Consider the following 22,878-nt stretch of genomic DNA (forward strand, 5'->3'; position numbering starts at 1 on the left):
AAAACTAAATACTTAAAAGGTATTAATTAAACTTTCCTAAAATGTACGCGTTCATACTTGTCAAGGAAAGATATAACATTCTTTAAAAAAAAGGAAAGATATAATATTATTTTAAGTACTTTTATGATAATGACGAATATACATCACATTATAAATGTTAATGTTAATTATTAATAAAACTAAAATATTAAACAATAATTTTTAGGATTAGAAAATCAAATTAGCTTTTCATAAAAATTAAATTTATCATTGAAGTTTTTCCCCAAAATAAAATGATGCCAAAAAACTAAATACTTAAAAGGTATTAATTAAACATTCCTAAAATGTACGCATTCATACTTGTGAAGGAAAGATATAATATTCTTTAAAAAAAAAAAGGAAAGATATAATATTATTTTAAGTACTTTTATGATAATGACGAATATACATTACATTATAAATCTGTCAAAAAAACATCACATTATAAATGTTAGTGTTAATTAATAATAAAACTAAAATATTAAACAATAATTTTTAGGATTTGAAAATCAAATTAGCTTTTCAAAAAAGTTAAATTTATCATTGAAGTTTTTCCCCAAAATAAAATGATGCCCAAAAACTAAAAGGTATTAATTAAACTTTCCTAAAATGTACGCATTCAATACTTGTCAAGGAAAGATATAATAATCTTTAAAAAAAAGGAAAGATATAATATTATTTTAAGTACTTTTTATGATAATAACGAATATATTGCTGAGAATCTTAAAAGAAAAATCAATGTTTTAAATTTATAATCATGTATTTACTCTTTATTTGTATTATTGTATAAAGATATTTCATAATAATTAAAAAACAAATCTTTACGAAGAGGAAACCTAATGAACATTTTTTTTTTTTTTACAAACTAATGAACATTTTATTCTTACAATTATTATCTGCATATATGAAAAACTCATGTCTTTGCCAACACAAAAGCGCCTTTAACATCTCTTTGATTGATAACTCTTATTCATCATCCAATTATTTAAAGTCATGCATATTAGAATTTACCTAAAAAAATAGTCATAGTATGTGGTCCAATATTTTTATTTTTATTTATTACTTTCTTTTTAGGGCTATTACTTACTTTTTATACTTAACAGCTTCGTAATCATGTATTATAGTCTATATCTAGTCTAGATTAATATTATTATATAAAAGACGCCTTAATTTTTTTTATTTTTTTTATATAAACGACAGCTCACCATTATGGTGTTGAATTCCCTTCAAAAACAATTATGGTGTTTTTTTTTTTTTTTAGGGAAAAAACAATTATGGTGTTGAATTTTCAGTTTTGGTATAAATTTTTAGGGAAAAAACAATAATGGTGTTGAATTTTCAGTTTTGGTATAAATCTATATTTTCCAAAGATGTCAATATATGCATTCCAAATTGTTGACTACGGAATAACTTAATTATACTTTGTAAAAAAAATACTTAAATACATATTTTGACACCATTAATATTGTGTGGTACTCTTATTCTTTCAAAAAAAAATATTGTGGTACTCATAAAAATATCATAACCCGACACACATTGTTTTGATAGTCATCCACATTGAAACACATTTCAATGATGGCTTCCAATATTTGTGTCTATTTGTTGTTCTCTTATATTACAAGCATTCACTTAATTTTAACATTGGTTCACTCGGATAATTATATCATTCACATGGATTTATCAGCTATGCCAAAAGTATTTTCAAACGAAAATAGTTGGTATGAATCCACTCTCTCTCAAGTTACTACCAACAATCTCAATAAACCTACATTTTCTAAGATCATTTATACATACAACAATGTTATAAATGGTTTTAGTGCTAATCTATCACCTGAAGAGCATGAAGCTCTCAAAACCTCCCCAGGGTACATTTCTTCAACACCTGATTTACCCTTGAAGCTTGACACAACACGCTCACCACAATTCCTTGGCCTTAATTCATACGAAGGGGCATGGCCAGCTTCTGATTATGGCAAAGATGTCATTGTTGGTGTGATTGATAGTGGTGTTTGGCCAGAAAGTGAAAGTTTCAAAGATAATGGTATGCCTCAAATTCCTTCAAAATGGAAAGGGCAATTATGTCAATTTGAAAATACCAACAATTCATCTTTTTGCAACAAGAAACTCATTGGAGCTAGATTCTTCAACAAAGGGTTTTTGGCAAAATATCCAAATCTTACTAACACAATTTTGAACTCCACACGTGACACAAATGGTCATGGGACACACACTTCAACAACAGCAGCTGGGAATCAAGTTGATGGTGCATCATTCTTTGGTTATGCAAACGGAACGGCAAGAGGAATAGCTACATTGTCTAGAGTAGCTATGTACAAGACTGTGTGGGGCCAAGATGGAGATGCAGTGTCATCTGATATAATAGCCGCAATTGATGCCGCAATATCGGACGGTGTTGATGTTCTTTCAATATCACTAGGTATGAACAATGTATCTTTGTATGAAGATCCAGTCGCAATTTCCACTTTTTCAGCTATGGAAAGGGGTATCGTTGTGTCTACTTCAGCAGGTAATAATGGACCTTCCTTTAAAACTCTTCACAATGGAATACCATGGGTGATAACAGTTGCTGCAAGTACTTTGGATCGTGAATTTCATGGGAATCTTACACTTGGTAATGGAGTTTCACTCTCTGGCTTATCTTTTTATCTAGGAAACTTCTCTGCTAGTAATATTCCAATTGTTTTCATGGGTAAGTGTGACAATATTACACAACTAATCAAAGTGAAGAGCAAGATTGTAGTCTGTGAAGACAATAATGGAATTCTTCTTGATCAATTTTATAATTTGCTTACAGTAAAAGTTGTAGGAGCTGTTTTAATATCAAACACCTCACAAAATAATCTATCACACCTTTTAGGGTACCCGCTTCCATACATCATTATTAACCAAACCAATGGAGAAATTGTCAAAGATTATATACAAAGTAACTCTAACTCCAGTTCAATAGAAAAAATGTCTTTCAAGATAACATCTTTTGGTGCTAAACCAGCTCCTAGTGTGGATTTTTATAGTTCAAGAGGTCCTTCAGATAGTTGCCGAAATGTTTTGAAACCTGACATTACAGGTCCTGGCACATCAATCTTAGCTGCATGGCCTACAAATATTCCTGTGTTTGAATTTGGGTCACGTAAAGTCTTCAACAAGTTCAATCTTTTAACTGGAACATCTATGTCATGTCCTCATGTTGCCGGTGTAGGAGCACTTTTGAAAGGTGCACATGTTGATTGGAGCCCTGCAGCTATTAGGTCAGCAATGATGACAACATCAGACATATTTGATAATACTAAGGAACTCATAAAAGATATTGGAAAAGGTAACAGCGTAGCAACACCTTTTGCACAAGGAGCTGGTCATATCAACCCCAACAGAGCACTTGACCCTGGACTTGTTTATGATGTTGGCGTACAAGATTATGTTAATCTTCTTTGTGCACTCAACTTCACACAGAAAAACATCACTATCATTACAAGATCTTCTACCAATGATTGTTCTAAACCTTCGTTGGATCTCAATTACCCTTCTTTTATTGCTTTCTTCAATGCTGCAAATTCTTCTTCAAGGACCATCCAAGAATTTCATAGAACAGTTACCAATGTTGGTGAGGGAAAATCCATTTATGTTGCTCACATTACTCCAATCGAAGGGTTCCATGTTAAAGTTATCCCAAATAAGTTGGTGTTCAATAAGAAAAACGAGAAGCTAAGCTATAAGTTGAGGATTGAAGATGCAAGAACGACACAAAAGAATGAAGTTTCTTTTGGATATCTCACTTGGCAGGATGGGAAGCATGTGGTGAGGAGCCCTATCGTGACAACAAGCCCCAATATCAATTTGTAGATCAATTTATTAAATCAAAATCAATATAATAATACAACTTGAATAAAAAAAAAAATAGTACTTATTATAATTTGCTATTGCAATGATACATATAACCATCATCACTTAAATTTGACATGCTTTTTATTTTTGTTTAACATTTGAAATTTGAAATGTTATAAAAACTAGAACTTTTACCCGTGCTACCGCCCGGGTCATAAACAATGAAGAAGCTAATATATGTATGATCCATTACATAGATAAGAAAACATTTAAAAGCTAATATTTTTTAACGATTAATCTTTCTCGCTCTATTTTTATGGTTCTATTTATAAGTGTTAAACAATTACTTTTTTGTCAATTTATGAATCTTGTTATTAATACAAAAATAAATCTTTTCCCAAAATTCACAAAGGGTCAAGTCAAATTTTTACAATAAATTTATTTTCTCATGCCAATTACTCTCATTCAATTTTTCAATATGTAATGATAATGGAACCTCTATTGTAACCATCCCATTCTTCAATTTATAGCAACAATAGAGTGTCATTTGAGATGGCAAAATCAATAAGTCAGGCACACATAAGAGAGGATATTGAAAACAAAAATCCTTAAGATGAGTTTCTTCCTTTTATTGTTTTAGATATTCTTGGTCATTCCTTTTGCGGCAATAGTAGAGAGGCTGAACTATGGCTACAATGCCTGCATTAAACAAAAACCACTTGAGTTTTCTTCTTTATGCTATAATAGAATTCAGTACGATATAAATGAGTACACTATTGGTGTAGAAATGCATAAAGAGACTATTGGCTTATTCTTTTATAACAAAAGATCAACAGTCTAATGGAACTTGTGAAAAATCAATATCTAAAACAAATACATTACAGGAAATGAAATATAAGATTATGGATTAATTCAATAAAAGCTGATAAGAATAAAATAGTTAAACGCAAAACTTCCATTAAACATTTCCATATATCATCATTCGTCTATCGTCAATATATCATATGTACAAATTTAAATCGAAGAGAAAATAATATAGGATGCAATGTTTACTATCATTCCAAGAATAAGAAGAAAAGGACGGGAAAGACAACCTTATTGTTGTCTTACTAATATATTTGTAAAATCACCAAACAGAATTCAGTACGATATAAATGTTTACTATCATTCCAAGAATAATATAGAAGCATCATCTTTTACAATCGGCATCTAAATTCAACACAACTGCAGAAAAATCACCAAACACGTCTCTATATAGAGATAGATATAAATAGAGAGGAATGAGACAGTGAATTTGAAAACCAAGAGAACCTATAATTTAAAGAAAATCTATAACTTGAGCGGCATTTTTTTCTTGGACTAACTTTACCTAGCTATCTCATCAAGATTTCAATACTCAAGAAAAAAGGCGCCAACTAAATTTGAATGAAATTTCACCCTATTTTAAAAATTTGAGGTTGAAGATGGTCATTTAATAAACCTGATTCAGATTCAACTGCTCTTTAATAATTTCTTCTCTTTTACACTCAACACCAAGCAGCAACCAAAAGAAACCTACAAAACAAATTAAAAAGATGATGTTCTTGAAAGACGTCAAGTTCGGTTGAGAAATCATTTTCTGTTTTTTCCCTATGCTACTATACACATTGAATAATACAAAAGAAACTAAAAAAATCCTTTAATCTTTCTAACAGATTCTGCTAAATAAATAACATAAAGAAAATTTCTGCTAACAATTTAAATGACAAACCTAAGCTACAATCTAACTGATAAAATTCAATGTCTGCTTGAATAGACAGTATGCATGCCATAGTGTGCAACTCACAAAAATTGAGTTTTGCATTACGTTTAGACTTTCCGGATAAACTGTGCAAAGCCTTGTGAGTATTCTCTGTAACGTCATAATCCATAATCCATCAGAGCAGTTTTGATGTGGGTTGACTGAGAATTGGAACACACTTTCGGTTTTAAAGCAGATAGAATCATACAACAATTTTGAAAATCTGAGCATTAAAGGGGTATGTAAACTGAGGAATAACTGCATTAATACAAATTAGTGCTGCTTAGGTAACAGAAAATGTCAATTAATGATATGACAGTAAGCTGACAGACACGTCCAAACCAAGGCAATGCAAACGTTTATAATAACACGGGAAAGCATACAACGTGAAACCATTTAGCATTAGCCAATGTGCATTAATTGGTACTCATTTAATTCCATATCTCAAGGATAACACCAATAGGACTGATGTTTCAAAGTTATTATGAATAGAGATGTTCACCATCATCCTCATATGATGCATTGCATTATACTGCTATTTCATAAAATAAGTGCAAACAACAATAACGGCGATATATCAGTTGTTATTAATCCTTTTCTGATGCATATGATATTGATAACATTATATATTAACTATAAAGGGTTATAGTAATAGCAACATAAATAGCGATCTAAATTGCGGCAACGCCGCAATTTTCATGATAAAATGAGTGCAAACAACAAAATGCTGATGCAGAGTAATTTGGTCCTTAACACTGTGTTATCATTGCCGCAAACAATATAAATTAAACAAAAGAACGCCGCTACTATAATTTGCTTCGTTTCATTGCCGCAATTTTAAACAATATAAATTAAACAAAAGAACGCCGCTACTGTAATTTGCTTCGTTTGTTCGAAATAGGATGCAAAATTACAAACTTATTTGGAAGGATAAACTGTGCAAAGCCTTGTGTGCAACTCACTGATAAAATTACAGTTACAATACAGATTAATTTGGTCGTTAACATTGTGTTGTCATTGCCGCAAACAAAAGAACGCCACTACTGTAATTTGCTTCGTTGCATTGCCGCAATTTTAAACAATATAAATTAAACAAAAGAACGCCGCTACTGTTATTTGCTTCGTTTGTTCGAAATAGGATGGAAAATTACAAATTTATTTGGAAGGAGGTTTGTCACAATTGACTATAAACTCCTTTACCAATATGTGCATTTATATAACATCTGTGAAGCACAATTTCATTGATGAAAAACAACTCAATATCCACAAACCTGAACAACAAAGGAATAAAACAAAATTGATGTTCGAGACGGAGAGAGAGAGAGAGAGAGAGAGAGAGAGAGAGAGAGAGAGAGCGGCGACAGGAGAGAGCTGCGGCGACGGAGAGAACAGAGACCGGAGAGAATTCTTGTTTGAATGTCTGAGAGTGAGGTGGAAGATGTAACAACTCAAAGGGGAAGAGATTTTTTTGAGTAAAAGCAATCTGAATTCCAAAACGTAAAGAATGAATAATGGGAGAGGAGAGAAGAGAACGTTACAAATGAAGGAGAAAGAGGAAGTGTGGAGTCAATTTGGGAATTGGAGGATAATGAGTCAAAACTTGGATAAGTGCATAGGAAATATACATCAAATTTGAAAGTTTGACTCAGATTAGATCAAAGGATGAGATGCATGCTTAACAAAATGATGAGATCCAACGGCCTCCTTTGTTTTGGAGCCAAAACCATTTAGGTTTAGGGTTTGCAAAGTCATTAGCAATGTTAACAAAGATTAGATATAAGTATGATATTGGTAACAATTATAACTATTTAATTTATGAAGTAACTTTTAATAGCAATTTTGTTACGACCTAAGCTTATAAGTGCATTTAAGGGTGGATTTTTTTGACCTCCTTAGTTAAAATACAAAAAAAAAAATGATTTTTCAAAAGGTAAGAAGATTGTACAAGTGATCCTCATGAGTACATTCTATAATATTTGAACATCATTATCAATATATAATTGAATTTTCCTTGCTGGTGGTAAGTTCTGTTTCAAGTATTGACTACTTAGATTATTGTTTTACAGTTAACTTCTGGTGGACTTTTTGTTTAGCATAGACTTGGTTTTATAATCTCACCACTATATTATACCTTGATTAAATCTCGTTCGATAGTTAAGACAGTTGTTCTAGTATTTTAGTCCAAGGAGTAGGTAGAGAGAAACAAATTTCTATCCTGCATAATCCTAGTTGGATTAAAATAAACTCATTTTGGTATTTAAATTATTTATAACATTGGGGGTGCAGAAAACCAAAGACACATCATTTTTCATATATTGAATTAATGTGATAATGAGTCTAATCAAGTTAATGTGCAGATTGTTTCTGTAGTAGAGGTTCAAAAGCTTTGGTACCATTGGTGCCTGCTTATTGGTTATCTCAGAGAGTTTGTCTTTATTAACCATAGGCTCAATATTTTCAACAATAATAGGGTTCTCTGCAAAATTCCCATGTTCCTTCCTTCCATCCCTTGTCTGCACAAATTCCATTCTTGGTACTTTGTTGAGATATCTTGTTGTACCAGCCTTTTCCTGCATATTCTCTTTGTTAATGTTCTTGCATATTTCCATATAATGTCCAATTTTTTGCAGTGAGCACAAAAATCAGGCAGGTTCTCATACTCAAGTTCTACAAAAAAGGCAAAATCTTTTCTTTCGACAAGTACTTTATATCTCATAATCTTTGTTACATACTTACATCCATATCCACCAAAACTCTCACAAATTGTTCAAAGGACTTGTCGATCAACCATAGGATACTAGCAGCTGCAAATAAGATCTTAGGGCGCCAATATTCTTGAGAAAGTCCATAGATCTTAACCTAAACTTGAGCTGAAACACAGTTTTGCACACTAGGCAAATAAGGTTGTGTTTGCATGCTTCAACTCCAAAAACACACTTCTTCTCTAAAAGCATGTATGGATAAAATAACAAATAATATAAGACAAACAAATATTTCAATTAAACATGATAAATTTTTTAGTTCGGCATCTGTTGCTTAATCACGATAAAAAAATGACAAATAATAATGTGATTTAGTTTTTTTTTTTGAAGAAACAATATGTGATTTAGTTAAATAGGACCTTAACTGTCCTCGTGAGTTTAATTTAGTTGGTAGGAACATGCCATAATATATGTAAAGGTTGGTGTTTGAATCTCAGATTTTTCACTTATTCGTTATTAGAACCTTAACTATGGGAGGCACCCCCAAGATATTTTCATATCTTCAAACCTCTAGACTAAATATATATTGGGGGCTTATAGTCGCATACTCACACACCTGACCCTCCCACATACAACTTAAATTTTTATTTTATTTTTTATGATTAAGAATTGAATTCAGTAACCCATAAATTTACGGCACTCACACACACACATATATATTGAGTATCAATGATTTGTGCTAGATCTTAAGACGAAAACTCAAATGGTTAATATTTGCAGTGGTTGTTCGGAAAGATTAGTAACTTCAATGATGAAAACTCGAATGACGTATATTTACAGTTACTGATACCTATTTAAGCATTTCTTTTTTAGTAACAATTGAAGTTTCCGTTTGCTAATTTAAACCGACTAATTTTTTTAGTGATTGTATTTGAAAAATATTTATACTCACAAATAAGCAAGGTGTATTTGTAACTTGATAAAATTTCCTGATGTGATTTGCTGATTCTCTCCCATTTAGATTTAGTGGTCTTAATAAGCAAGGTGTATTTCACAAATTTGTAGTTATGCCAATTTACATTTTACACCCATAAAAATGAGTGAATTGATAAATTATATATTTACAGGGAGCAAACTAAGTCATTCATTTACTATGTAAAGCATTTTATGTTTTTTATTTTTTAAAATTTTATTTTTTAACAAGTCAAAATGAAATTACATACAACCTAAAAGGTTCTCCACATCATAAGAAGTAACTTGAAGTACAAATAGATTTTTACAAAAGCCATGAAATGAACTCAGCTAAGTGGTTAAACCCACCAACATTAAAAGATTAACCCGCCAATGATGAAGATCAAAAACTAAACTTTGATTATTAGTTTTCAACCATAAAAAAGATAATAACTTAACTTTATCAAGCAAGTGAGCAACTAAACTGACTCATCCTTTTGCCCGAAACAACGGTAATTTCTTTCCTTTCAAATCACCCAACACAAGCAAGCCACACAATACAGTGAGAACTCCTTATTTTCTTGAAAAATCCTCCCAATACACTAAAATGTAAACTATTATAAGTCAAATTAAGATGGTGCATGTAAGACCCATAATTTAGCTGCGACTAAATTTAGGGCTTTGTATTTTGTTTTGATGTTTTCTTTGTTAATAAATGATATTTTGTCGAAAAATTATTTTGATTCCAAAACTATTATTTTGAAAGGAAACTTGAAGAGCAAGTTAGTTATGTGAGATCTAGTAATGACTCACATATATTGTTTTTCTATTCTGGGTGATTGAGTATGATTTTCATGATGTTTGTTAAGAATGATTATATTTTTTTGTGACTTGAGTTAAGGGGAATGCATGAGTATATGTTTTCTTAATCTTGTTGAGCATTTTTGCGAGTTTGGGGATTCGGGTAGAATCAAATATGAATTCGCCTGCAAATGAAATATTAATGGACCTTGAGAGTCATTATATTCATCCAGGGAATTTACTATTCGTTTTGGGAATTTAGCAATATCATACCTGCTGGTTGAGAAAAATTTCGAAAAGAAAATATTAGAGAATGAATAGTGATTTTAGAGTAAGAAAGTAATTCTAAGATGTTTGAGACTGATTAGAAGTTCATCAGAGTTAGGATAGAACTTTATCAGTTACGTGTGCCTTAGACCACGAGAACCGGGTCCGGTTTATTTATGAACCATTCCACCTACTATATTTAGTAAGTTTGTGGTCCAAAACTCACAAAATCACATTTTTCTCTCTCTCTTATCTCCAAACCCGTAAGCCATCTCCCCTCCTCCATCTTCATCTTGTTTTGGCCATAACTTCTTTGTTCCTTGTCCGAATCGCGCAAACGAGATATCAAAACGAAGCTAGCGACGAATCCTACCTTCCTATGCGTGATTCACTATCATTTGATGAGGTATTCCTCTCCTTTTTCCTCTTTTAAATCACGGTTTTGATGTTTGTAAGGGTAAGAGTGTCGAGTTTTGGTTTTCTTGCATGATGTTATGTATTAATGTTTGTGGGTAAGTCTGTATGAGTATAGATCTTAAAGAAAATTTAAGATCGAATCATTTTAAAATTTTAGTGTTTTTGGAAAAGTGTTGAAATGTAAATTTTATTTGATATTTATGCTATAGACAAGTAAATGAGTTGATTCAACCGATTAGTTTTTGAAAAATGTTGTCCGGACGAAAGGGCTGAACCGTGCAAGGGTATTTTCGTCATTTTAAAACTTTTAAATTGTGAAAATGAGTTTAGCAATGGATTTGCATCGTCGAAACGGTCGAAATGGACCTATGGTTCGCGACGTTCCGACGACGAATGAATTTATTGTGAATTTCTGAAAAATAAAATGTGTCTGAGCTGACGCCGGAAGTGACTGCTGACACTATCAGAGTTCGAATTTTTATGTTTGAACTGTTGAGTGGTGAAAATATTTTGTCTGTGAATTTGTGTTAGGTTGACTGAGCCAGAGGCTCTGGTAGGTGATGTAAACACAAAGGAGACTCTGTCGAAAATTCGTCAGATTCATTTTATCTTATTTTTGAGTCGTTTTGAAAAGAGGTTTCAAAACGGATAATATTTTGGGATTCACCTGAACATGAAAAGTATTTGTCAAATTGTTTGGAAATCTTTAAGGTCTCTCAGAAGACTTAGAGTATTTGAGAAAATATTTCCTTGGATGATTTTAAGGAAAAATGCAATTTAAATTAGTCTCATCGAAGTATTTTGAAGTGTTTTAGAAACACTGTTATTTTGAGATTTTGTCTTGAGAACAAAATGTTTTGTATAATTGAGTATTTGAAATAAAAGTTTCTGATGGGAAGGAGTTCCATGGACTCACTTTTGGCAAGTTTATGGTCATGATAAGACTTAAAGTATTTTCAAGGATTTTGAGACGAATATGGTGTTGGAAAATATTTTATTTATGTGTTTGAAAATATTGAAGTTGATCGTATTTTCGAGCGTTGCTAAGGTTTCACCTAGAATGGGTAGAAATCTTTAGAACCTATATTTACCTAAGTTATGGTATCTGCTAGGATACTTAGCTCGAGGGTTTAGAGACGTTCCTGTTGTAGATGCTTACGAGTGTAGAGCAGTACGTTGTAAGGAATGCTTTGCTCAGGTAAGGGGCACTTTCTTCAACATCATAGTTACTTAAATGTCTGGATGGTGTATGTCCTATTGTGTGTATTGTGAATATGATATGTTAAGTGAATGTGTTTGCCCAGTGTGGGATTTGTTTGCAATCAACTTGATTATGATATGTTGATGTGCGTTGCTTTCATATGATTTGTGAATAAATATATGAAATGCATGTTGATTCATGAAATGTTGTTTGATATGAATTGAAAGATAATATGTGAACTGCCAGTTGAGGCATGTTTTTATACTACATATGTTGAATGATGTATAAGAGTTGCAGTTGCACATATTGAGTGGACAATATATGCTCATGCATTTCATGGTACGTGTTAGTCCGTTGGACGCACGGGTCTTATAGTACGCGGTAGTTCGTGGAGACGCACGAACGCGCGGGGTGTGGACTGCCGTGAAGGAACCCACCTTAAATCTATGAGATTGGGTCTTATAAGACGCGGTAGTTCGTGGAGACGCACGAACGCGCGGGGTGTGGACTGCCGTGAAGGAACCCACCTTAAATCTGGTCTTATAGTACGCGGTAGTCTGTGGAGACGCACGGACGCGCGGGGTGTGGACTGCCGTGAAGGAACCCACCTTAAATCTATGAGAATCATGATTTTCTTACCCTCTGCAGAGTGGATTATTCCGGAATCATTTGCATGTGATAGGCCAGTGGAGGTTGTATCACACATGTAGAGTCTGCATTTGCTAGGCTAATTGTGCATCATTATATTTTGTGTGAGGAATGTTTATGTTGATGCCATTTACCATGCTAGTATATATGCATGCAGTATTTTTGTAATTATGTTGTTATTAGATCGTGACCCTTTACATTAATCCGTGGATCGGGCTTTGCCCCATATCCAAATAGGGAGTGTGCTTTGCGGGAATAGCAAAGGCTTTGGAGGTGTAGCAGTTTGGCGGCTTGATGCCATTGGTGGGATCTTGTACCATGTCATCCCAGTTCAGAGTTAAGGATCAGCTTAGATGTTTTACTTGTGGTGTCTTATGTTTATGTATTTTTACTTCTTTTGTTTGGGCACCGCTGTAAATGATACTACCATGGGAAATGAATACTCGAACACTAATTTATACTTTCGCAGTGCATGATTTGATATTAAAAGCTCATTGCCTAATATTGTTTTATAAAATGTGACATTTGATTCAGATTGTATTGTTGGTAATGCTTTCAAAATGTTTTACTTACTCTGATTTTAAATTAAAGACGATCCTGAATCCTTTAGTGCATGGCATTGAGTTATTTTAAAAAGAAAAAAAAATGCACTATTGTTTTGAAAATCGGGCTGTTACACTGTGGTATCAGAGCATGGTAGTAGATTTACTTCAAGGGCTGTGAGTCGGGTGTCCTAAGCTGATCAAGAGTCGGGTTTAGTACACATAAGTGCTTGGTGTCCTTTTGTGCTTTGTGTTTTGCTTTGGGCCAAGTATGATATGCTTATGTAGTTGTTTATTCCTTGATGTGGAGAAATTTGTTTTAGCATCTTAGTAGGAGTAGTAGCTAGAACCTAAAGCATTAGTCGATTGTGGTCGACGATTGTTTCCGATCCCTTTTAGATACAATGGTCCAGAGAGGACAAGTTTGCAATAAGTTTTTACTTAGAAGAGTTCAGAGCAGTACCAAGGTTTAGGAGCTACCTTGATTGACAGCCACGAGTGTTATGTTGAGATCGGTGAATGCTCAATTGGTGTAGAGTCTAATGGAAAGAGAGAAAAGTTTGAGAAAACTTTGAAGAAGGCATTTGATGTATTCTTTAGTGAATTTCAAGATGAAAGAGAATGGAGTTGGTAATTGATGAGGTGATGTGACCACCATGGTGGTGCATTAAGCAAAGCTGTCATTTGTGACAAATGTGAAGTCTTGGATATGAGCGAAGGTGCTTGTTCTGGCGCTAAGGGGGGAGCTGCACATTGAAGTGAGCCGACTTCATAATTTGGATTTAGAGACTTAGAAATTTCTATTGTTGGTCTCGTGACCAGAATGGTTAGAAACCAAGTGTCTTTGCAGATGGGTGGTGACCTCTGTATGATCTAAGAGAATAGGAAGTATGGATGTGTTTGAAAATAAGTTCTGAGGCATTGTGTAGTTGCGCGAGTGTAACTTGTTGGATGTTGCTGTATAAACTTTAGGAGTCTACCCTGGACCTGTGAGCTATCTTATGGTTATTGGATAATGATTGGAAGTATTAATTAAGAAAATAGTTGTAAATTTTTGTAGTGCCAAGTCTATAGACTGTTAAGACTGTTGAGCATCGGGAGAGTCTGAACATTCAAAATACTTGGGTGGTGTTAGAGTGATGGTTTGATTGATAACCCTGAGGTGGTTGGATCTTAAGTTAGAGATATTATCGGCTAGATTTAGGGTGGTGAACCAAGAGATACCTTGGACTTAAGATGTAATGATTCTTCTTGGATTATATGGAAGTGAATTGAATGTTATGGGAACTTAAATAGGATTTATTCCATGACTAAGCGTGAACAATGTGTTTCACTTATCAGATTGTTTCGTGATTGGATGAGTTGTTCTTGAACAAGTTAATTGTTGGGATTTTGGTTATGAGTTTCAATTGTTTGTGAGATAAGTGAAGTATGTGATTTTGGTGGTCCTTTGACGTAAAGCCGTAAAGTAAATTTTTGGAGTTAGGTATGCTTTGAGAGGAACCTAATAGTTTAAGAGAACGCGACAAAATTCAAGATTGGACCGAGTAATATTTTGAGATGTAACGGGAGAAAGTGTGTACTTGAAATTTGGGAATATAAGGAAACTAATTTTGGATGAAGGTCGTGAGAGTAAGATGGAATCTCATCGATGAGTAAAGAAGTGTATATGTCATGGTAACCAGAAGTTGTGCTCATGAGATGGGGGCTCGTCAATTGGTGAAGTGTGTCTATGATGGTAACCAAAAGCTATGCATAATAGATGATTCTTTTGGGATAAAAGGATTCCATGATCTTTGGTTAGGTCTTGATGACTCAAGTGAAATTGGAAAATTACAAGATTATTCCGCTATGACAATAATCGTTAAGAAAAGAGAAGTTTGGATCATGTACGTTTATGAAATAACCCAACATAACTTTGAATCGGTTACGGTTTTGGATTTTGACCAGTAAGTCAAAAAGTATGAAGTTGAGGTATCTGCAAAGAGGGTAATGCCTACAAAGTAGTTATTCGACAGGTTAGTGTTCGGCATGGACAAGAGAGTAAAGGCAGTCTAAGAATTGAGGAAATGTTGGAATCAAAAGGAAATTTAAGTGACTACGGTGATGGACTCCGCCAAGGTTCGGGATGCGTTATGAGTATTAGATGGAAGATATGATCACTTGCAAGATTGAGAATTTATGAAGGAATTGTTACACATGATTTGGGACTTGCCACTGTGGTATTGAATTTTGGACTTAAGGGCATTGTTTCATCGATGTTAACAATGTATATTTATTGTGTGTAGCTGACTGAAAAGGTAAGTACTTTTGAGTGGAAGAGCTTAAGTCTGATAAGGAATGATTGCAGGAAATCCATGAGGATGTTGAAGTTGTACGTACGAGTTTCAGAAAAGTAGAATGAAGGAGTTCTAAGTACAGTTATGAGGATTTCGTCTATGATGAAACAGTTAGTGGAAGTATACCAAGACGTGATATCCACGTGTTAAGAAATCAATGATTTGAGATGTTGGCAACATTGATGGTGGAGCAATGATGAGAATGGAAATGTTTTAAGATATATTTTGTATATAGGATTTCATGAGGACCCTAAAGTTGAAATGTATTAAGATTCAGATGGATTATTGAGAAGAGACTATGAGTTTACGGGAGCAAAGACTTGTTTGGGACATCACCTGGTTATTGAAGGAAAGTATAAAGAGTTCATGTGAGGATGAATGTTGATCCGATGAAGGAAATATTTTTGGTTAAGGTATGTTGATACAAAATTAGGTGTTGATCTGGGGATTTAAAATGCTAAGGCATGATGCGAGTAGTGGAAATCTTGGACAGAAATTCGATGTAAATATTATTAAGCATTGAGTAATACGTTGGTTGTAACATTCTGACCCATTAAAGACGGTGTTTGTTTAAACTTGTCAACAAGTTGTGAATTTTTAATAGGAATCCTATGTGAAGAGTTTCAGATTGGTAAAGTTGTGTGACTGGAGTAAGTCAAAAAGGTATGAATATTAATAAGGGATGAAAACTCTCTATAGAGGCGGCAACTTCGTGGTTCTTGTATCAACTTCGTGGTCGGAGTAGAAGTGAATGTTGTGTATTTTGTCTTGGACTTAGCGAATGTTCTACACTTGATAGACATTCGAGAGGTTTATGTAATTTTGAGGCCTCAACTGAGAGGAAAACTAATGGATGATGAGGCCTGAAGAAAATTCAAGAGATAATTTTCATTAAAAGATGTGATTAAAATGATAGATATAGAAGGTTAAGGGACTATAACACTTGAAATGAAGATCTTAACCTTGTATGAGGGTTGATAATGCAATTTTGTGAATGTTGGGAGGTTCTTAGTCGAAATACTAGAGTTTGTTCTTCGTTGGCAAGAAGCTAGATAACTAGATAAAAGGATGGAAATTGATGGTTATGTGGGAATTGTTAGATTCCTTGTGCCTCAGGATAGCCCTGAGTGCGGATTGCAAGAAAACATTATTACAGTTTGGTTAAGATCGTCTACGCCACCATCATGACTGCTAGCTATCTATTGACAAATTAGGGAACTGATCATCCTTAATGTGTTGTTGATAGAAAGTGAACATCATTTTGAATGGAACAAGTCAATCTTACCCAGTGTGGTAGTGTGAAATTTTTGGAGGGTAGACGTGGAGACATCAAGAATTTTGATTGTGGACCTAGGCTCTTGAGGGACCTAGTGTTGTATTTATGTGTTCTTTGAGGTGATCCTGAGTGGAGTACTCGAGTTGTGATGTCTAGATGTGTGTCTAGAGTTTGAAGTCTATACGACTTTGTAAAGGGTCATAGTAGGTGTATTGTCATGTCATTGTTGGTAGTAGTAATGACTAGATAAGTTGTTACTATTATCTTAGTTTCGAGGACGAAACTTCTTTTTGGAGGGTAGTAATGTAAGACCCATAATTTAGCTGCGACTAAATTTAGGGCTTTGTATTTTGTTTTGATGTTTTCTTTGTTAATAAATGATATTTTGTCGAAAAATTATTTTGATTCCAAAACTATTATTTTGAAAGGAAACTTGAAGAGCAAGTTAGTTATGTGAGATCTAGTAATGACTCACATATATTGTTTTTCTATTCTGGGTGATTGAGTATGATTTTCATGATGTTTGTTAAGAATGATTATGTTTTTTTGTGACTTGAGTTAAGGGGAATGCATGAGTATATGTTTTCTTAATCTTGTTGAGCATTTTTGCGAGTTTGGGGATTCGGGTAGAATCAAATATGAATTCGCCTGCAAATGAAATATTAATGGACCTTGAGAGTCATTATATTCATCCAGGGAATTTACTATTCGTTTTGGGAATTTAGCAATATCATACCTGCTGGTTGAGAAAAATTTCGAAAAGAAAATATTAGAGAATGAATAGTGATTTTAGAGTAAGAAAGTAATTCTAAGATGTTTGAGACTGATTAGAAGTTCATCAGAGTTAGGATAGAACTTTATTAGTTACGTGTGCCTTAGACCACGTGAACCGGGTCCGGTTTATTTATGAACCATTCCACCTACTATATTTAGTAAGTTTGTGGTCCAAAACTCACAAAATCACATTTTTCTCTCTCTCTTATCTCCAAACCCGTAAGCCATCTCCCCTCCTCCATCTTCATCTTGTTTTGGCCATAACTTCTTCGTTCCTTGTCCGAATCGCGCAAACGAGATATCAAAACGAAGCTAGCGACGAATCCTACCTTCCTATGCGTGATTCACTATCATTTGATGAGGTATTCCTCTCCTTTTTCCTCTTTTAAATCACGGTTTTGATGTTTGTAAGGGTAAGAGTGTCGAGTTTTGGTTTTCTTGCATGATGTTATGTATTAATGTTTGTGGGTAAGTCTGTATGAGTATAGATCTTAAAGAAAATTTAAGATCGAATCATTTTAAAATTTTAGTGTTTTTGGAAAAGTGTTGAAATGTAAATTTTATTTGATATTTATGCTATAGACAAGTAAATGAGTTGATTCAACCGATTAGTTTTTGAAAAATGTTGTCCGGACGAAAGGGCTGAACCGTGCTAGGGTATTTTCGTCATTTTAAAACTTTTAAATTGTGAAAATGAGTTTAGCAATGGATTTGCATCGTCGAAACGGTCGAAATGGACCTATGGTTCGCGACGTTCCGACGACGAATGAATTTATTGTGAATTTCTGAAAAATAAAATGTGTCTGAGCTGACGCTGGAAGTGACTGCTGACACTATCAGAGTTCGAATTTTTATGTTTGAACTGTTGAGTGGTGAAAATATTTTGTCTGTGAATTTGTGTTAGGTTGACTGAGCCAGAGGCTCTGGTAGGTGATGTAAACACAAAGGAGACTCTGTCGAAAATTCGTCAGATTCATTTTATCTTATTTTTGAGTGGTTTTGAAAAGAGGTTTCAAAACGGATAATATTTTGGGATTCACTTGAACATGAAAAGTATTTGTCAAATTGTTTGGAAATCTTTAAGGTCTCTCAGAAGACTTAGAGTATTTGAGAAAATATTTCCTTGGATGATTTTAAGGAAAAATGCAATTTAAATTAGTCTCATCGAAGTATTTTGAAGTGTTTTAGAAACACTGTTATTTTGAGATTTTGTCTTGAGAACAAAATGTTTTGTATAATTGAGTATTTGAAATAAAAGTTTCTGATGGGAAGGAGTTCCATGGACTCACTTTTGGCAAGTTTATGGTCATGATAAGACTTAAAGTATTTTCAAGGATTTTGAGACGAATATGGTGTTGGAAAATATTTTATTTATGTGTTTGAAAATATTGAAGTTGATCGTATTTTCGAGCGTTGCTAAGGTTTCACCTAGAATGGGTAGAAATCTTTAGAACCTATATTTACCTAAGTTATGGTATCTGCTAGGATACTTAGCTCGAGGGTTTAAAGACGTTCCTGTTGTAGATGCTTACGAGTGTAGAGCAGTACGTTGTAAGGAATGCTTTGCTCAGGTAAGGGGCACTTTCTTCAACATCATAGTTACTTAAATGTCTGGATGGTGTATGTTCTATTGTGTGTATTGTGAATATGATATGTTAAGTGAATGTGTTTGCCCAGTGTGGGATTTGTTTGCAATCAACTTGATTATGATATGTTGATGTGCGTTGCTTTCATATGATTTGTGAATAAATATATGAAATGCATGTTGATTCATGAAATGTTGTTTGATATGAATTGAAAGATAATATGTGAACTGCCAGTTGAGGCATGTTTTTATACTACATATGTTGAATGATGTATAAGAGTTGCATTTGCACATATTGAGTGGACAATATATGCTCATGCATTTCATGGTACGTGTTAGTCCGTTGGATGCACGGGTCTTATAGTACGCGGTAGTTCGTGGAGACGCACGAACGCGCGGGGTGTGGACTGCCGTGAAGGAACCCACCTTAAATCTATGAGATTGGGTCTTATAAGACGCGGTAGTTCGTGGAGACGCAAGAACGCGCGGGGTGTGGACTGCCGTGAAGGAACCCACCTTAAATCTGGTCTTATAGTACGCGGTAGTCTGTGGAGACGCACGGACGCGCGGGGTGTGGACTGCCGTGAAGGAACCCACCTTAAATCTATGAGAATCATGATTTTCTTACCCTCTGCATAGTGGATTATTCCGGAATCATTTGCATGTGATAGGCCAGTGGAGGTTGTATCACACATGTAGAGTCTGCATTTGCTAGGCTAATTGTGCATCATTATATTTTGTGTGAGGAATGTTTATGTTGATGCCATTTACCATGCTAGTATATATGCATGCAGTATTTTTGTAATTATGTTGTTATTAGATCGTGACCCTTTACATTAATCCGTGGATCGGGCTTTGCCCCATATCCAAATAGGGAGTGTGCTTTGCGGGAATAGCAAAGGCTTTGGAGGTGTAGCAGTTTGGCGGCTTGATGCCATTGGTGGGATCTTGTACCATGTCATCCCAGTTCAGAGTCAAGGATCAGCTTAGATGTTTTACTTGTGGTGTCTTATGTTTATGTATTTTTACTTCTTTTGTTTGGGCACCGCTGTAAATGATACTACCATGGGAAATGAATACTCGAACACTAATTTATACTTTTGCAGTGCATGATTTGATATTAAAAGCTCATTGCCTAATATTGTTTTATAAAATGTGACATTTGATTCAGATTGTATTGTTGGTAATGCTTTCAAAATGTTTTACTTACTCTGATTTTAAATTAAAGACGATCCTGAATCCTTTAGTGCATGGCATTGAGTTATTTTAAAAAGAAAAAAAAATGCACTATTGTTTTGAAAATCGGGCTGTTACAGTGCACTTAAATAATACCCTTCCATTGTCTAACTAGCAACCAAATGCTCCTAAAAAACTTGCAAGCCAAAAACAAGTGGTCTATGTTTTCCGCATAACCACAACCAACAACACAAGCATTCATATTTGGTCGAAGAATCCCACACTTTAACAAATTTTCTTTTGTAGGAATCCGGTAACTTATTAGCCTCCACACAAAGTTAGATGCTTTTAATGGTATTGTTTTGTTCCAAATGATTTTCTGAATGACATGTCGATTACTCATCTCCATCGTCGTCAACTCCATTGAAGGTGTAACCTTTGTCATGCGTAAGATGCGAACTCCACCTATCTTCCATGCCAGCCTGTAAAAAAATGTTAGATAAAAGCTCACTACACCCCCCAACATCTCCTCATCCAAAACAAATAATAGACGTCGTATTTCTATGTCTCCCCTCCTAACAGTCAATCTAAAGCATACATCTCAACAACCATAACTAACTGATTCTCCACTAAATCAAACAGCCTCCGATATCTGTCAGACAAAGCCCCTATTCCTCCACACATCTGACTAAAAGAACGTTCTGGTTCCATCACCCACCACCCTCACCAAATTATCATCAAACCACTCCTCCCCTCTACGTATGCCAACCAACTGCCTCCACCACACTGACCCCAACTTCCCACCATCCCTTATGTTAATTTTACTAGTTAATAAAAAGACAAAGGACAATTGATATGAACAATTGTATTCTTTTTTTGAAAATAATGAATACACAAAAGAATTGTTTTCATTATTTCCTAAAATGCGTCATCGATGTCTTGAATTTCCTAAACACATATTTTAGAAAGTGAAAATAGAAGATATTTTTTGCAAATTAAAAGGGGTCTATTTTTTAATTCAAAACTTTTTTCCTGCATATATCTTTGGAAATGTGTTTGCTTTAGAAGGCCGAGAAGAATGGTTGTTACTCGCTCAAAAGTGCCTACCCGCATATGTATTGAAGACATTGCAAACAATGCTCATCTCCAAAAACATGGGTATTTGAGTGGTATATGGAGATTGAAAGTACCCCCAAGAGTGAAGAATTTAGTGTGGAGAGTGTGTAGAGACTGCTTCCCTACAAGGGTAAGGTTGATAAGGAGAGGAGTCAATTGTCCATCAGCTTGTGTTAAGTGTGACGATCCACACGAGGATAACTACCACATATTTTTTTCATTGGAAGACCGCAATAGATGCTTGGAACGTTGCAAATGTCTGGCATTTGATTGCACCATCCCTGAATCAGTTTGATAATGCGCCAGACATTATATTCAATTTATTGCAAAAGTTGTCAGCAAGTCAAGTGGAGAGTATTGTTGCAATAATGTGGAGTTTTTGGAAATCCTGCAAACTAAAGTTGTGGCAACAGGTGTCAGAGTCGACAGTTACAATTCTGGAAAGAGCAAAGCATCTCCTAGAAGGTTGGAGGAAAGTGAACCGAAAGCAGGGTCTTTTAGGTCAGGTTCACTCACCTTCAAGCACAGGTCCTCAAACTCATGTTGGTCGGAATACAGACAACAGGTACGGTAACACCCGATGGAGGAAACCAAGGAGTGGTAGACTCAAATGCAATGTTGATGCCTCTTTTTCTATATCCAGTAATAAAGTAGGTATTGGCATGCGTATTCGCGATTCAGAAGGAAACCATGTTCGTTCAAAGACCATGTGGTTTTCACCATTGTGTCCAGTTGACATTGGAGAAGCTTTGAGTCTTTATCATGTAATTCGGTGGATCAATGAACTTCAGCTCACAAATGTTGATTTTGAGGTAGATTCGAATAGCTGATTATTTTAACAAAGGCAGAGGAGATAGCACCGAATTTGGATCCATTATGGATAATAGTATCCAGTTTTGTAATATCTTTTTAACAAAATCTTATGTCGAGTTTGTTAGGAGGCAAACAAATGAGGTTGCTCGTGAGTTAGTTAAGGCAGCCACGTTATTCCCTAGCTGCCACATCTTTGATGAAATTCCAGCATGTATTACTGATTTAATTTTTAATGAAATGATATAAGTTATTTTAAAAAAAAAAATCTTTGGAAATGTGACCATGTTCTTGCAATTATAATTGTAATTAAATGTTGTAACCAAAAAAAAAAATAATTGTAATTAAATGTTAGCCGGTTAGTGCATAATAATGTGTTTTGAAGGTATAAACCTAGGCAAATTATAGTTTGGACCACCAAATACATTGCTCCAACTTACACCACCTCAATATAATCCATTGATATATTATAAATTTATTCTAACGGTCCAGATCTTATGATAAAAAAGCTGTTACAAGGTGTTATTTTAGTGGTGTAAGTTGGGGCATTCTATTTGGTGGTGTAAACTAAATGGCACAATCCGTTTGATATTAGGTGTGCTCTTTTTTGATTTTCTTTGTGTCTAACTTTTTGT

At 34.3% G+C, this 22,878-nt stretch overlaps 1 protein-coding gene, 2 long non-coding RNA genes and 1 pseudogene across 3 annotated transcripts; all 4 read left to right on the top strand.

The window, feature by feature from the left end:
- The first annotated feature begins 1,535 nt into the window (after positions 1–1,535).
- Positions 1,536–3,962, top strand: LOC146897425 (subtilisin-like protease SBT1.9 pseudogene; annotated as a pseudogene).
- A 6,636-nt stretch (positions 3,963–10,598) lies between these two features.
- Positions 10,599–13,085, top strand: LOC146897426 (uncharacterized). The gene is made up of 3 exons (XR_015022824.1): positions 10,599–10,765; positions 11,889–11,974; positions 12,863–13,085. It is a non-coding gene; the product is annotated as an uncharacterized LOC146897426 (long non-coding RNA).
- A 4,668-nt stretch (positions 13,086–17,753) lies between these two features.
- Positions 17,754–20,238, top strand: LOC146897427 (uncharacterized). Its single transcript, XR_015023345.1, has 3 exons — positions 17,754–17,918; positions 19,042–19,127; positions 20,016–20,238. It is a non-coding gene; the product is annotated as an uncharacterized LOC146897427 (long non-coding RNA).
- Positions 20,239–21,395: 1,157 nt separating this feature from the next.
- Positions 21,396–22,263, top strand: LOC146897428 (uncharacterized). Its single transcript, XM_085736417.1, has 2 exons — positions 21,396–21,563; positions 21,661–22,263. Exons 1-2 carry the CDS (start codon positions 21,396–21,398, stop codon positions 22,261–22,263), a joined length of 771 nt encoding a protein of 256 aa, XP_085592543.1.
- Positions 22,264–22,878: the final 615 nt, after the last annotated feature.

The sequence above is a fragment of the Medicago sativa genome, chromosome 8 (genome assembly GCF_051527215.1).
Source record: "Medicago sativa cultivar Bolivia chromosome 8, Bolivia_mono, whole genome shotgun sequence".
Classification (NCBI taxonomy): domain Eukaryota; kingdom Viridiplantae; phylum Streptophyta; class Magnoliopsida; order Fabales; family Fabaceae; genus Medicago; species Medicago sativa.